A 16,044-nucleotide genomic window follows, 5' to 3' on the forward strand; every position below is an offset into this window, starting at 1 on the left:
ATTTTTCTGTCCTTCATCTGCCACGTCCTAACCTGTGAACCACCTGAAGGAGGGAGGGGGCAGGTAGAGAGTCACGTGGTCACCCAGGTAGATGCACTACAAAAACGGCTAACGTTCAGCCATTATTCCGCGATGGTGACTGCGGGAGGCTTCACGTAACACTTCACACGCGACGAAACCCGGATTTACTGAGCTCACCTTTGCGCTCAGGTGTGAAAGTAAAGCTTGTTTATACCTCTCGTCTCCCGCGCGCGTCTCCTCGTACTTTTAGTTGCTGTCCTGTAGTTTTGTGTAGTATTAGGTTGGGTTTTTGGTTGTTTTTGTGTTCAAATGACGGCGCAGGTAGACTACCTGGTGGTGGTGTTCACCGCCACATCTGGCGCGAGCGGAGAGCTTCTGGGATCTGACGAGAAGGAGCTCGTGCAGTTGGTTTGGCAGCTGGTGGATGTAAAGAACAAAAAGGTAAACACTTAAAACTAAACATATAGATGATTATCACAAGCAGGGAATGTGGTTGTAACTTTAAATAAAGAGATGGGTTGATAAACTGTAAACTGCAGAAAGTCACATTAATGTGTATCAATTTACATTATTAACTAAAATGCTGAGTATGTAGGTTTCCTCTCTACAAATGTCTGTTCTAAAAACATATATGGGTAAAATATATATAGTCTTATTCAGTATATTGATTGGACACATGTCTTTTTCCTAGATTCAGATTCAGATTACTTTATTGTCCATTTAATTTACATAAAATGGAAATTCGTCTTTGGCACTGGCATGTAAGATAACACATCATACACAATTATACATTAAAGGTAGGATAAAATCTTAAAGTGACTAAGTGACAAGCGGCAGTAATAAAAGTGATGGGTGACTTGTTCTTATACTTACATGTAAGTCATCATAACCATTACAGCCGTGTGTATTACATAGCAGTACGGAGCAATAAAAGGTGAATAAAAGGTGTTGGTTGTCCTGAAGAGCAATAATAATAATAAAATAAGGGAGTGTTTGGGTGGAGGTCGGGGGGAGGGGGGCCTAATGACTGTCAGATATTTTTTACAGACTCTTACTTTTGTTGTTCTTCTATGTGATAATATCTATCTATCTATCTGTACTAAGGGTTTTAATAATAGCCATTTAACGCTTTTACATCAGCCGATACAACCTGTGAGTTTCTATATAAGCAACCGTTTCCAGACTGACGTGTTTTTTTTTTTTTGTCTTTTTGTCTGAACCAGTTGGGCAGGGTGAATGAGCTCCTCATTAAGCCTGACCTCACAGACTTGACGGAGGAGAAAGAGAAGGAGGAGGATGTGGTGGAGGAGAGCGTGGAGGAGGAGAATGGATCTGGAGCAGATTGTGTCTTTACAGCCTTGAATCTTGAGACAGCTTTAAATATGGTAACAATGTCTTTTAAAGTCACTAGAAATAACCATTTAGCCCTTTATTACATAGTAAATATTAATACAATATACCGACTGTATCTGAAGTTTTCATTTCTTTTCTAAATGTTTGACGCCTCCTGTCTTTGCAGTTTCATCTACAACTGACGAATGAGGTGAACAGCGCTGGCGAAGGCACTTCGGTGTGTTTGTGTACAGACGGGCAGCTCCACATCCGTCAAGTGATTCACCCCGAGGCTGCGAGCAAGGTGAGTTAGCGAGCTGGGTGGGTGAACGCCTCAAAGCCAGGGCGGATGTTCACTAACTGCTGCAGGAACCTTCAGCACTCTCACAGCTACAAAGGGATGTGTTGTGTCAGCACTGTGCTCCCGGTTAAACTTCACGTTACTGGGGAAAGTTGCTCTTCGGGCAGAAGATTCATTCATGCAAACCTGGCACACACCCATGCACATACCTGTGCACATAAAACACAATGCTGCCGATGAAATTCTCCCACATGTCCTAAAATGTTTTGCAAACCGGAGCCATGAAGACAGCACTGCGTGCTCTGCTGGCTTGAGCAAACAGCAATATGACAGCAATAAAATGGCAGCTGTTGATGGGCCACATGTTTACAATCCTTTTATTTAATTTCTTCCCACTCCAGAACATCCTGGTCCCAGACTGTTTCTACTCTTTCTTTGACCTTCGGAAAGAGTTCAAGAAGCACTTCCCCACATCAGACCTCAAGGCTTTGAATGTACACATCATGGCAGAGTGTATCCTTTAACAAGTAACATGTTTATGTTTGGCATGCTAGTGACATTTTTGCTCTGACTCTTTCACTCGTGGTGTTTTGGATGTTTTTTTGTTATTTCTGTGTATGATCAGCAATGTATTGAGCACATATTACACTCAAAAACACACAACAACACACATATTAGAAATTTATAAGCCCCGGGGTGTTGGCTGCAGGACTAGAGGTTTTGAAATGCAAATAAGGAAACAATGGCGGCACCTTACTGAGCGCTCAGTGAAAGAGTGTGTGTTTAGCCAACATGGCAAACCCCACACACCCTCTGCAACAGGAAAACTAACATCTCTCCTTCCGTCTCTTGCTTTGCTCTTTATCTTCCTTCTGTCAGCCCTTTTTCAGTTTTTCAATTTTCTCTCATGGGCTTTTTTTTTTTTTAACATCTCTCATTCATCCATATATACATGTATGACAACTGCTTTGCTCTCTCTGGACTGTTTTTTTTGTTGTTGTTGTTCCTTGTTTGCTTTCCTTGACGGCCTTCTCCTCAGCTCTCTGTATACCTGTTGATGTGCCCGCCATGTGGGGTCCCTCAGCCACACTGGATCCGTCAGCCATATTGCCCCCAGAAGTAGCCGTACAGCAGGTCCAGATTATGGCCACCATCGTCCTTGCCATGCTTTCTGAGCCATTAAGTGAGTACCATATATGATTTTACACAATGAGACTAAAGGTGAAAGGTGAAATGTTGTTAGTTTGACATATACTGTGTGCACAGGTACGATTCGAAGTCTGCTACTTCAAGAGAACAGCTGTGAGATGATAATTAGGGAAATTAAAGCTGCAACATTCAAAATGTGTTAGAAGTATTTTGACATTAATTAAAATCTGTTAAATCATTTACATTTTTCAAGCAAAAATGGCAAACATTTCATGGTTTCAGCCTCTCCAATGTGAGGACTTACTGCCTATTTTGCCTTATATGAAAATAAACTGATTATCTTTGGGTTTTGGACTGTTGGTCAGACAAAACAATATTTGTGCAAATTTGAATATGTCACGTTTTTTTCTATGTGATAGGCATATTTCACTTTTTTCTGACATATTATGGACCAAACAATTAATGAAGAAAATAACAGGCAAACCAATCAATAATGAAAATTATTGTTAGTTGCAGCACTTAAATAAACTGCTTTTTATAGTAATTTCTGTAAAAGGAAACTCTCAGCTGATAAATCTAAAATATAATCTGCATTTCAATTCAATACTTTAGACAGTTACCATGTTGATTTTAAAGTACCATGTGTTGTTTTAGTTTTGTGCTGTCATTTGTGATTTCAAAACACAGTTAACTTGATTGTTTGATTACAGGCCACACGTTTTCCAACCCGGAGAGAGTTAGTGAGAAGTTTGAGACTGGCACTTGGTAAGTAAAGTTTGCTCAAGACAAATATTCTTTTTGTTCTCCAGCTCTAAAATCAACTCCCAAGTCCACTCCTGCTGTGCTAATATCTGTGTGTGTGTGTGTGTGTGTGTGTGTTTGTGTGTGTGTGTGTGTGTGTGTGTGTGCGTAGCAGTAAGATGGAGAAAGTGTGCAACAACACAGTGATCAGAGCCAGGGGGTTGCCATGGCAGTCTTCTGACCAAGATATTGCTCGATTCTTCAGAGGACTAAACATTGCCAAGTATGTTGTTGACACTAATTTATGGAGGATTTTGTATCTATTTCACATAAACTTTTAAGTCAAGATAATATATAATGAAACCTGCTGTTGAAATGAGGTTTACAGGGTGTTATAATGCTCTATATGTTATCTATGTTGTATAGAGGAGGGGCTGCGTTGTGTCTTAATGCTCAGGGGAGGAGGAACGGAGAAGCCCTTGTTCGTTTTGTCAGTGAGGAGCACAGAGACCTGGCGCTCCAAAGACACAAACACCACATGGGCAACAGATACATAGAGGTAACCTGTCTGAACCCAGTTAGTCGTTGTAAACTAAACAATCATCCATTTTATCACACATCACCTAAACTCAACATCTATTTCCACTCACAGATGGCAGCTACTTAATAACCCACCTTGTTCCTTTCTATTGGCAGGTTTACAAAGCAACAGGAGAGGACTTCCTGAAGATAGCAGGAGGTGAGAAATCAGACATGTATACTATACCTTATGTTACCAGCAGTAACTGAGGCATATTGTCAAAACTCTCTGTGAGGTCACATTATTAATGGTATTATCTTTGTTGTGTTTTTGTGCAGAATATAGTTAGATGTCCAGGAGGATTTTGATAGTGCTTAATATAAAAACAAGAAACAAAAAAGCACACACAATCAGATTATCCCGCTGTTTGGTTGTATTCATGTGGTTTTCTTAATATATTTTCTTATATTTTGAGTACAATATCAATTAGATAATATATTCATTACATTATATTCAGCCTGGTCATCTTTTAGGGAAAAGCAGAACTTGCAGAAAAAGTTAGGAATTATGACCAAACCTCAGTGTGACTATTTGGGTCTTTTAGGATGGAAATAAATTTGTCAACAAGGCACAAACTGTCATCCAGTCATTTTATCTGAATGTTTAAGATGTTACTCATATGTTGAACTGCTCCCAAAATCAGAAATAATCCCTTAATAGTATTTAGTAGATGTAATAATACAGTACATGTTGCTGAAGAGAAAAGACAGCGTCCTTCTCACGGAAGCAAAACTTCAATACAGTTTATCTACAGTGTGATAATTAACTTGACTTGTGGTTAAAAAGGTGTGTCTGTGTTTTTTTGTGTGTGTGCCAGGTACCTCCAACGAGGTAGCGATCTTCCTGTCCCGTGAGGACCAGATCATAGTGAGGATGCGAGGTCTTCCTTTCACTGCCACACACGAGCAGGTCCTCTCCTTCTTCTCGCCAGGGGAGGGTCTTAAAGAAACGTGTCCGGTCAGCGGAGGGAAGGATGGCATCCTATTTGTTCGCTACCCAGACGGGCGTCCCACTGGAGACGCCTTTGTGTTATTTGCCTGTGAGGAACACGCCCAGTGTGCTCTGAGGAAACATAAGGAAATCCTGGGCAGAAGATATATTGAGCTGTTCAAAAGTACGGCGGCAGAGGTCCAGCAGGTATGTCAGGGTGTTTTGTACAGTGTGTACTGGTGCATAGTGATGTGTTTAACTTAAATAATGCTTTTAGTATTTGTTCCTTAATTTTTGTTTGAGATTATGATCTTTGTATTCTAAAGGCAAAAAGAGGGTTTTTTAGGAATTTAGTGTTTGTTTGTTTTTGCACACAGTAGAGTGACAATGTGTGGGTGTGTTTCTTTTCTCCTTGAATTATTTTACTGAATTACTATAGTAGAGCTTAAGGGTGGGGACCTGCATAGCAAGGTGGACTGTGTGTGTGTGTTTTTGTTTCCCTTTAGGTACACAGAGTTACTCTTTCTCTTTTGTCCTTTCTTTCTTTGTGTCTCTCCTTCTCTCGTGAGATGAACACATGTGGACTAATTTTCTTATCTTTCTGGACTGATAAGCTTACAGCCCACACGCATATCTATGCAGAGGCCTTTCCTTATGTTTTTAAGTATGACAGTCTGCAGCCAGTTTTATTGGTCCTCTCCAGAAATGCAAACACGCCAGTGTCCTGTTGGCAACAAGCCATCAACATCGACTTGTCCTTGTTGTGCGCAAGAAGCCTGATAGAAGGTGGCGTACACGTCTTTGAGTTTTGAATTTGAAACATTAAAAAGCAAGTATGTATAATTTAGGTATTTTTTTCTCAAGACATATCCAAGGAAGGGGAGAAATGCCTCTCTAAACTAAACTTAATGGAAAGTAATTTTACTAAGAAAGCAGTTCTGACTTCTTGACAGTCTTTGCTGCAGGCAGAATATTTCATTTATGTCTGTTTATTTGTTTTAGGTGTTGAACCGGTACTCGTCAGCCCCGCTAATCCCCGTGGCCCCTGCCCCCTTGGTGTCAGTGTTGCCCACAGTGTCTCTCCTGCCCCCTCCTGGCGGTGTGAGGGACTGCCTGAGGCTGAGGGGGCTGCCATACACAGCGAGCATAGAGGACATCCTCACCTTCCTGGGCGAGTTTACACACGATATCAGACCACATGGCGTGCATATGGTCCTCAACCAGCAGGTACATGCAACAACCGCACAAGCGAAATCACTGACACACCCATGGACACACGTGCTTTCTGACACAAAGTTGCAGAGTAATTCCTGACTGTCTCTCTAGGGTCGTCCGTCAGGTGACTGCTTCATCCAGATGACCTCAGCAGAGCGTGCACTTCAGGCCTCACAGCGGCTCCACAAGCACGTGATGGCCAGCCAGCGTGGGGCGAACAGCCGCTATGTGGAGGTGTTTCCCTGCAGCGCGGAGGAGATGGGCCTGGTGCTGATGGGAGGCTCGCTCTCACACACACATACACACACACACACCCGGAGCAGGAGTGGGACAGGGCTCAGCCCGCCGCCATGTAAGTCCAGACGTAAGTGCTGCTGGGAGCTGGGGGTGCTTCGGGACTGCAGGGTAGGTGGGCTCCTGCCGTGGGGGCAGGGTTGCTGGGTTTTCTCCAATCTAAAACTGTGGGAGGATGGGGACAACTGGTCTAACCAGGAAGATTCAAAACTGTGTGTGTGTTTGTGTGAGAGAGAGTGCTTGTGTGTGTGTGTGTGTGTGTGTGTGTGTGTTTGTGTGAGTGTGAGCGTGTGTGTGAGAGTGTGTGTGTGGTACCTCTTTGTAATTTAGCGTGATTGATTTACTAGTCTGCATGCACTAAGAAACCTCACGTGTCACCTGTTTATTCTTTCAATTATGACCTGTGTTCACACATTCTGATTGAATCTTGTAGATCATGGTTTCAGCAGCATGTTTGTCACTCATTCTTAATTTTGCTCCCTTACCTGTAATTCATAAAGATCTGAAAGGGTTGGAAAAGTGTAAGCAACACAGCTGGAGTCCCAATTAGCCCATAATATGACAAAATGGCTTACAACTCTCCAGTCTTATCAGATTGGTAGTGGTGGTTGTGGGATTCAGCCTCAATAGAACGGCGCACCTCAGTCGGGTGCGTCTCCTGTGCTTGTCCAATCAGTGGAGCTGTGGGAAAGGTGGGCAGAGCTGGTGCGTAGAAATGTGCTTCTCGACTCCTTTTCTGTAGTCCTTCACTCCTAGTTTTCAAAAAAAGGTAAAATTATTGTTTAAAGCATTGAAAAAGTGGTCTGATGTTTATGAATTGTTTGAAATGAAGTGCATATGTTCACATGAGAGAAAAGGTCACACACAGGGATTCAAGGCTGGTCCTGTTGGGTAGTAGTGAGGTCATGTTAAGACTAGATGAAACTTTTATTACCCTTGTTGAGAAAAAAAAAAATGCCTGTAGCCAGGAACATATTTTAGTGAGGGGGAAGGGTTCAGGCAGCAACACCAAAAACTATCAATAGGCCTAAAATGGCATAGACAGTGTATAGAAATTTGGTCTTACCACATATTGCATGACTTGATATTTTGCAGATATATCCACAACCTCTTCTGAGATCAAAACAATGTCTCTGTTGCTCTCATCTTGCCAATATTGTGGTCACATAGAGGCGGAATAATAGTAAATGCTTCATAGGCTTATAATTCCAAACCATGTTGATCCATTTGACCTTTAAACCAATAAGAAGTGTTTGATTTCCGTCAGCAACGAGAGTGATCCACATGTGTGATAACAAATAAAAAATACAAAGAGTTTGAGGAATGGTCGGCCATCCGGCTATGGGCCTGCGAAATACTCAGTGCAGCTCTTTCTTAAACAAGCACACGTGCATACGTCATACATTACACGTGTCAGGAGCTGAGTAATGGTTGTCATTGTTTGCAAGTCTGCATGAGCGCCTCTCTCTGAAACAAACAATGACCAGACTTCACCGTCATGACTCTTGTGTCCTTCTGTTGCTGTTTGTCTGGTTTTAAGTCTTTTGTCTCTCCCTCTGTTCTCTCCCCTCTCAAGGTTTATCTCCACCATCCTACTCCTTCACCCCTGCTCCACCTGTCCTGCCTACAGAGGCTGCTGTTAGCCTCTACCCTCCCATGGGACAGGTGTTGCTGACCCCTCGTCCCCTGCCGCCAGGGCACGCTTACTACCCCGGTTCAGCACAGCTTTACATGAACTACACAGCCTACTACCCCAGGTAAATAAAGCTATCTAGACTGTTTCCTCTGTGAAGTGACTTTTTTTTTTGTCTTTCAGTGGTTTGCAGTCGCAAGAGTGCAATCATTCCTCACATTATTAATCACAGGGTTAGGCGACTATTAATTATTATTGTTTGTCTGCCCATACAAACACATCATTACACAATTGTTATATAGAGATATCAGTGGTATCTCTGAACATTAATGAATGAATGATACATTTCACAGATTTTTAAAAGCTTTACAAAATATATATATATATATATATATATATATATATATATATATATGTATATGTGTGTGTGTATATATATGTATGTATATATGTATATGTGTGTGTGTATATATATGTATGTATATATATATATATATATGTGTGTGTGTGTATGTATGTGTATATATATATACACAGTGTGTGTGTGTGTGTGTGTATATATATGTGTATATATATATATATATATATATATATATATATATATATATATATATATATATATATATATATATATATATATATATATATATATATATATATATATATATACACATATAATGTATGTATTTAAAATTTGAGTATTTTGTTCTCGTAAAACTGCCTAGATATTGACTCAATGGGATGAATATGAGTTTAACTTTTTCTATTTTTTCTATTATTGTAAAGTTGATAGATGCAGATGTTGTTGTCAAAGTTAAACTTGGGACGTTGAAGTTACAGTATGTGATATGCACCTTAACCATTTGGCCACTAGTTGAAGTATCAGTTTAACTATTTACCTGCATTTTGAAGTAAATTTTGTACCTTACTGATGTTAAAAATCATTATATTCAGTTGCTCCATATCAATCACTCCTAAAGCAGGAGCTTCATCCCCACAAAAGAGTATTGTCCAATCAGAAGTGTGTCCAAATTTGTTGTACATGTTAATCACATTTTCCCACATAAAATGAACCACTTCAGAACCATTACAAATGGTTTAAGTAGGTTTAAGTAGATTTAAGTAGATTTAAGAATCAAGGGACTTCCTTTCTCTAAACCAAGCCTATTAAACAGTGTTTACTTGCGGGCTGTGTCACTGCTGAGTAAGAAACTAAACCGGCATTGTTTACATATTTGATTTTCTGAGCTTTCTGTTTGCATAGGTATTAATTATTATGGTAGCTTGAAGAGCACAAGTGCATTTAATCATGATCACTTATCAAGATAGTCTTTACACTCACTGGAACTAATTACATCTTATTTATAGTGTTGAGTCCTTAAAAAAAAAAACTTTTTACTGTTGACTTGCATTTTTTTTTTAATATCTCCAAACTTTTAATACAAAGTAACTCAAAGGTCATCATTTCAGCTACTATACTGACAAAAATACTCTAGTTTGGTGGTGATTTTTTTGTTTTTTATCTGATATATCTTCTGTTTGCATTGTTGTTTTTTATTTGCCAAAAAGAGTCTCTTGTTTAAAGTGGGAAAGAGGAACAATTTGTCTTTGGTTGAGTTGTGTCTTGCCAAGGGGAAAAGGCTGGGACAAGGGTAGTTAATAACTGAACACTGTGGTATCAGAGAACTTGGTAAACATCAGTGACCTCTGTTTCTCGTTGTTCAGCCTTGTGTCATTGAAAGCAGGTCATTTATAGACGACGCCCAAAGTTCCTCCCAGCCTTGTGATTCCCATGTTTTTTGTTTGCTGAGAAACAGCTTTGAAGTCATTTACGTCGCTTTTGAGATATTTTTAAGATAACAGCATATCTGTATCTCCACTCCTTTTTTTTCCTACAGTCCACCTGGCTCTCCTACAACTGTAGGTTTCTTCCCCTCCCCCTCGTCCCTCTCCTCCCCAGGGGGGTTGGTGCGCATGCCAGGTCTGACCTACAACAGCAACGGAGTCAAAGACCTCATTAATGCAGTGCAGGGATACCAGGTAAGACGCACTTCTCTACAAATGTTTTATGCTTAATAATACAGTTCCTATCCATGAAAATTCTCTTGACTTCAGAGTTCACATACCTCTCTGTAGGATCCAAGTGTTGTATTCAAATCTTCTTCTGTTGTGGGTGTGTATTGTCAGGCATCCACTGTGTTTGCCCAGAGGCTATCAAACTAGTTTATCCTGTCTACTCTCCCTGTTCTGTCACACACACACACAACACTGCTTGCTTCGACTTGAATTGAAGGAACTCGAGTCTTATTTAAACTTGGAGGAGAGTGAAGAATCCCAGCGATATGATAAATAAGAGCTCACACTAAATTACGAGACACCTCCATGTTGGAGATTACAGGTCCACATGGCCTTTTAGGTTAGTGTCTATGGTTTATTGTTTCTCAGCCCCCTGTTTCTGTCATTCCTCCCCCTTACCCACACTACAGTATGCCCCCGAGGATGCTCTCATGCACGCTCACGGGCCCGTGCACGCTCACGATCCGGCCAGGACATTGCTTACGCAGCCCAAAGAATGGGTGTGTATTTAAGGTGTCTGAGGCAGGTGGCAGGTAAGGACTGGCTGAGGGCTCAGTGAGAGGGATTTAGTTTCGACAGTGGTTGTAGCTGTGGTTTGGGACTCGACTGGTCACCATGGGTTAGAGGGCTCAACACGACCGCAACATTTCCTATTTGGACAGGGAATTTTCCACTAACCACACGCAGTAGTGATAATTTTGATTGGGTTGAGTGGTTAGGGGGAAATTTCTTGGATTTTAATCAATCCTTGGGTTTTGTTTTAAATCATTTTGATGGGGTGCTGTTTTCTCTGACCGACTCTAGGACCCTTGTCTTGCAGTTGGCTTTATCTGATAGTGGTTACTACATTCCTGTCCTCTCAAAAAGTCTTTTATGGGGTACAGCAATAGCCACGAGGGCTAATTCATTGTTAGCTAACTGCTGAACAGCAATTGTCCTATGATGGCTTAGCAACCGTAACTATGCACAACAGGCCTGTCAAGCTTTAGATTTTCCAAAACTGTGTTCATCTAACGAGTTTGGAGGGTAGTATGTAAGTGTAAATGTATGATTTAAAATAGAAAAATCTGCTTTAAAGTAAGCATGTCCAGTTAACAAGCTTACTACCTACAGTGGAGAAATACCTGTTAAGAAGTGAAACATTCACTCCGAGATACTACAGACTAAGCAGAATTTAGAGTAACCATAGTAGGGCTGCCACAATGAATTGATTAGTTGATATACAGAAATTTAATCAGCAACTATTTTGATAATCAAATTACCGTTTTAGTAAAAATATCAAAATTAGCTGGTTGCAGATTCTCAAATGTAAGAATTTGAAGCTTTTTTGTGCCATACATGATAGTAAACTGGATTTTGGACTGTTGAGCATACAAAACATAAAGAAATAGTCACCTTGGGCTTAAGTAATGGGAATTTTTACACCATTTTCTAACATTTATAGACCAAACAAATAATTCATTAATCAAGAAAATGATCGATAATGAAAATAATCACTAGTTGCAGCCCTAAACGATATCGGCTCTGTCCTGCTCTGTGTTTGGTTTGGACTTGACATTACAGCAACTCCACCCAAACTTGCACTGTCAAACTCATCGGTTATTCATCATAATTGAATCCCTTCCTCTTGTTTTCAGCCATCTCACGTAATTTTATGGTTTAAATTAGCTTACGCTAACTAGCCACAGCTAATAAAATCAGTTAGCAACAGTCATCTTTTCAACTGACAAAAGCCGTGGTGATCGACTAGAAATAAGAAGCCTACTTTTGTTTACTTCAGCGTGAAATCAAAGACCTGTTGGTAAACTGCATGTGTGTCATGCCAGAATAGAAAGCTTGACAGGTGTAGCATCAGTAAATTAGGCGGGACTTGGCAAATGGTCAGTTGGTGGTGTTGTAGCTAGTACAATAGTGCAATAGTTGGGTAATAAATAATATTCAGGCGGTTGAGAGGGTGATGGGTAACATCTGGTGCTGGTGTAAGGGCTTTGAATTTGTCCCTTTTACACTGAGATAACACTCTTCTGTCTCTCTCTTTCCTTTTTTCCCCTCCAAATCTCCCACCTCTCCCCCTCCAGAGTCCCGCGGAGTCCGTTTCTCTCCTGAGCAGCAGTCTGATTGGTCAGTCCAGCGGAGGTGATGCTCCTCTCATGTCCCTCCCCGCTCTCATGACCAAGCCGGCGGGACAGTACCTGGACCTGACCCTGCTGTAGGGTCACACATGTACACATATACAAAGGTCATGTGACGATTTGGTATATGTTAAAGACTTGTAATGTATTGTTAGGTTTTTTTTTGTTTTTTTTTTAAATTAGTCTTTTAGATGTGTTATTTATATCTTTAAGAACAGAAATTAATGTATTTTATACCAAAATCATTGTGGCCTTAGCCAAAAATAGCAGTTTTGTCTTATATTGCACAGTGTGTATTTTAAAAGCTTTATAGAGATTTTTTTAACGTTACAATATTATAATCACTATGATATATTTGCTAGCCAAACTAGAGAAGAAATACCTTGTAGCAACTGAGCTAAACCTTTTCTTTAAGCTTCTCTGTGAAGAATGAAAGTATGTGTGAGTGTGTTTTAGTGTGCAAGAGATGAGAGTGAGTATTATGCATGGCTGTGTCGATATGTTTTAATACCTAATCTGTTTATGCAATTACATTTAATGTGTTTATATACATTTGATACAGTACACAGTGATTGTATTGGAAGCTTTAGTGCATGAAGAAGTTAGTAGTAAAACTTTAAGATGTTTACATAATGCCAAATATCAATGCACTGCTAATCAATAAGACTACTAATGAATATAATAGCAGTATCTTTGAATTATAACATATATGTTACACTGTGAGTTTGTCAAATAGTCTGATCCTTTCGTCAGACTTCACATACAAAAATGTGACATCTCAGTTGTCATTAGCCCCCTCCTTTTACTCCTTTATGTAAACGCTATATGGGTTTGTTTCCATGTTGTGTAATGCCAATGTTGTCTTGCCTTTTGTTTCGGACTTACACCTGAACAGAGGACAGCCCCGCTCCTCTGTAACCTAACCTAAGAGGACTCCTGTCACAAGCTCTCAGATTACGTAGTGACACTCAGGAGCCTGAGGTGGTTTCTTAAAGATTTTATTGCATATATTACTCACATAGGACAGCAAAGATTTATCAGTCCCTCACACTTTCCTTGTCTTCTTTCCACAATCTACGCTGATGTCGGGGAATGCCATCAAATAAACTGAATCCCCTGTAAAAAAAAAAAAAAAAAAAAATCTATTTCTTTTGTAGATTGATCATTTGTAAATGGAGAGTTGCGAAGGAAAGGAAATGAAGGACACCTCTAACATTTATCTTGTGAATTTAATTGCCATTTGTGCCCTTCAATGTTACTGTTTGGGCTCCACGTCCTATAGTAGGACGTGTACCTCCTGCTCAGGATGTCCTGCTGCGGCCACGCTGAAAAAATAAACATAACGTGAAATTTGCCAGTCCCCAGCTGTTTGATTTCACTGTTTGCCTTCTGCACGTTTTATTACACTGCGTTCACAGTGGTGTCTGAACTTTGGGTGGGTTTGTGAAGTGCAGGAGCACAAACACAGAGGTGGAGATGGTGATGACAGGATGTGGCTGGAGGTAAAACTGTGGGAACTCCTACACTGTCCACAGTGAATAGCTCTGCGTTTCACACACACACACACACACACACATATGCTATGGCAAAGAAGCTATTGTCACTCAGACACACTAAGCACATTATCTGAGGGGATGGCCTTTTTTCACAGAGTGGAAAAGTGAAGAATAGAGAGAGCAGGAAGGGGGAAGAGAAGGAGGAAGGCAGACAAAACCATGTCAGACCCCCTCAGGGCAGATTTGGCATTGTGTAACACAATCTTTTGCACCCCACCCAACTTGATCCCTTTTAAACACACACACTCTTTCTCCCACTCACAGAAACACACTGTCTGAAACCAGCATAGCAACATCATTAGTATCCATGCAACAAAGCCCAAAATACTTCTTTTCCCCTTCTGTAACTTTTATCATTGTACTGAAAGACTTTAGTAGGAAATATTTGTAAGTACAGAATCTGTTGAGCAATTTATTTTATTTACTGAAAAAAAATGTCAAAGTGGTGAAAATGTTGCTATAAGTGGAACCGTTTTAGTCTATTTTAAAATGTTTAATGTTATAATTTACACAAGAGCACTGGAGTATAGCATATTAAAGATTTCAGGAATTAGAGTGAATGAAAGTAATTTAGTCTCTGATTATGTATCATCCAAAGGATATAAGTGACTGTTTGAAAATTATTTGCAGGAGAATAATTTTACATCATTGGAAATCCAGCTTTTAAAGAATTGGTTGAATTGATTTGAACAGGTTATGCACTTATGGATTGTCTGGAGGAGATATTTTTACTGGATTATAGGACCTCCTTCTCTCCCAATTAGAGAGATATTGATAAAAGTGTTAGATTTATATATATTGTTTATGGATGGTGTCTACAAAGGGAATCATTTTACATTGATTTTGTATCTGATTGATTGCTTATCTACTGCTTATAGAGTTTATCTGATCCACCTGTATTTGGATACCATTTTGAGTGGGCTGATCTCTATATCCTGGTGAACAACATGGATAATTATTGGACAGAAGGGGTTAATATTGTATTTGCTTGTTGAGTCTTGGGACTGCAGATCTTATCTTTAACTATACAAGGTTTCTCCTTTTTTAGGAGAGCTGTCTTTGTCCGAGTTACTGTCAGTTTTGGTAATGTTGCTTGATTTATATTTTTCTTACATATACACGATATTATACAGTCTGGATAGTAAACATTATGAAGTTATTTTATTACCAGACTGTTGGTTGTTGTTCTGCTTGGTTTAAAATACTTACTTCAAAAATATTATCTTTTGTGAGTGCCATTAATCATAAAGGTGCATTTTGCCAAAATGCAGAGTAAAGCAATCATGTCTCAATAACATAGTTTTATCTTCTAGTTGCTTGCGTTGTAACAGAACTATGGTGATGTTAAATATGTCATACAGAGTTAGTGTACAATATAATACATGTTAAGCACAACCTGCTCTGCTAATGAGTGAAATAAAAATAAAGCTGTGCTGAAGCTCCTCAGCAGCCTCAGTCACTTATTCAGTGAGTGGTAATAAATGTTTATTTAGTCACTCTTCAAGACCACAGAGCAGTTTAATTGCTCAGTAAACAGGATGCACCATTTGTTATGTTAACCATCATTTTGACAGTTGAAACTGAAAAAATTGTTCCATTAACATTTTAAGCTTGAAATCAGAGTTGATTTGAGAAATTTTTGAGAAGGATGTTGCATTTTTTTTCTAAGCAAAGGCAATTGTCCGAAGCCAATACTACTTTTTAAAAAAAATGTCAAACATGCTTCTTTACCATGGACTTGTTCTGTAAACTTGACATATTTGTTTACAAATTTCCTTTGTAAACTATGTTTTCCTGTTTAAAAATTAATAAGGATATTGCTGAGAAAAAAAAAAAAAGTCAAACATAGGTTTCAGCCCCCCCTCCCTGCCCCAGTAATTTCTGTACAGTCCCTTATTACATCTAACGATTTAAAGCAGGATGTAAAGCGCTGGGTTTTGTAAGGTTTGTTTATCTTTTCGCCCACATAATTAGTTCTGTCATGGTCCACGTGAGTACATTATGACACACGAAGACCAACAGACACATTCTTTTATTCATACCAGAACCTCTTTACCTCGTAGATGAATTATCTAGTGTTAAGT

General features: G+C 39.6%; 1 protein-coding gene across 5 annotated transcripts; it reads left to right on the forward strand.

Annotated features, from left to right (window-relative positions):
• Window positions 1–13,757, forward strand: esrp1 (epithelial splicing regulatory protein 1). Of its 5 annotated transcripts, none has more exons than XM_044360042.1 (16): window positions 1–462; window positions 1,245–1,406; window positions 1,541–1,657; window positions 2,056–2,167; window positions 2,694–2,837; window positions 3,514–3,568; window positions 3,717–3,827; window positions 3,971–4,103; window positions 4,241–4,283; window positions 4,942–5,261; window positions 6,057–6,281; window positions 6,381–6,633; window positions 8,140–8,320; window positions 10,095–10,236; window positions 10,683–10,772; window positions 12,351–13,757. In XM_044360042.1, exons 1-16 carry the CDS (start codon window positions 331–333, stop codon window positions 12,483–12,485), a joined length of 2,355 nt encoding a protein of 784 aa, XP_044215977.1. In that variant the 5' UTR covers window positions 1–330; the 3' UTR covers window positions 12,486–13,757. The 5 variants fall into 5 exon arrangements, with proteins under 5 accessions (XP_044215977.1, XP_044215976.1, XP_044215974.1 ...); XM_044360041.1 differs by having other exon boundaries at window positions 6,381–6,621; window positions 10,683–10,805; window positions 12,351–12,436; XM_044360040.1 differs by having other exon boundaries at window positions 2–462; window positions 10,683–10,805; window positions 12,351–12,436.
• The last annotated feature ends 2,287 nt before the right edge of the window (window positions 13,758–16,044 follow it).

This window comes from Thunnus albacares, chromosome 8 (assembly GCF_914725855.1).
Source record: "Thunnus albacares chromosome 8, fThuAlb1.1, whole genome shotgun sequence".
Classification (NCBI taxonomy): Eukaryota; Metazoa; Chordata; class Actinopteri; order Scombriformes; family Scombridae; genus Thunnus; species Thunnus albacares.

Bases quoted from the DNA above. Each gene is read 5' to 3' on its own strand.
- esrp1 (XM_044360042.1), top strand. From the start codon at position 331: ATGACGGCGCAGGTAGACTACCTGGTGGTGGTGTTCACCGCCACATCT. The intron at 463-1,244 runs GTAAACACTTAA...TGTCTGAACCAG, and splicing joins TGGATGTAAAGAACAAAAAG to TTGGGCAGGGTGAATGAGCT. The intron at 3,828-3,970 runs GTATGTTGTTGA...TATGTTGTATAG, and splicing joins AGAGGACTAAACATTGCCAA to AGGAGGGGCTGCGTTGTGTC.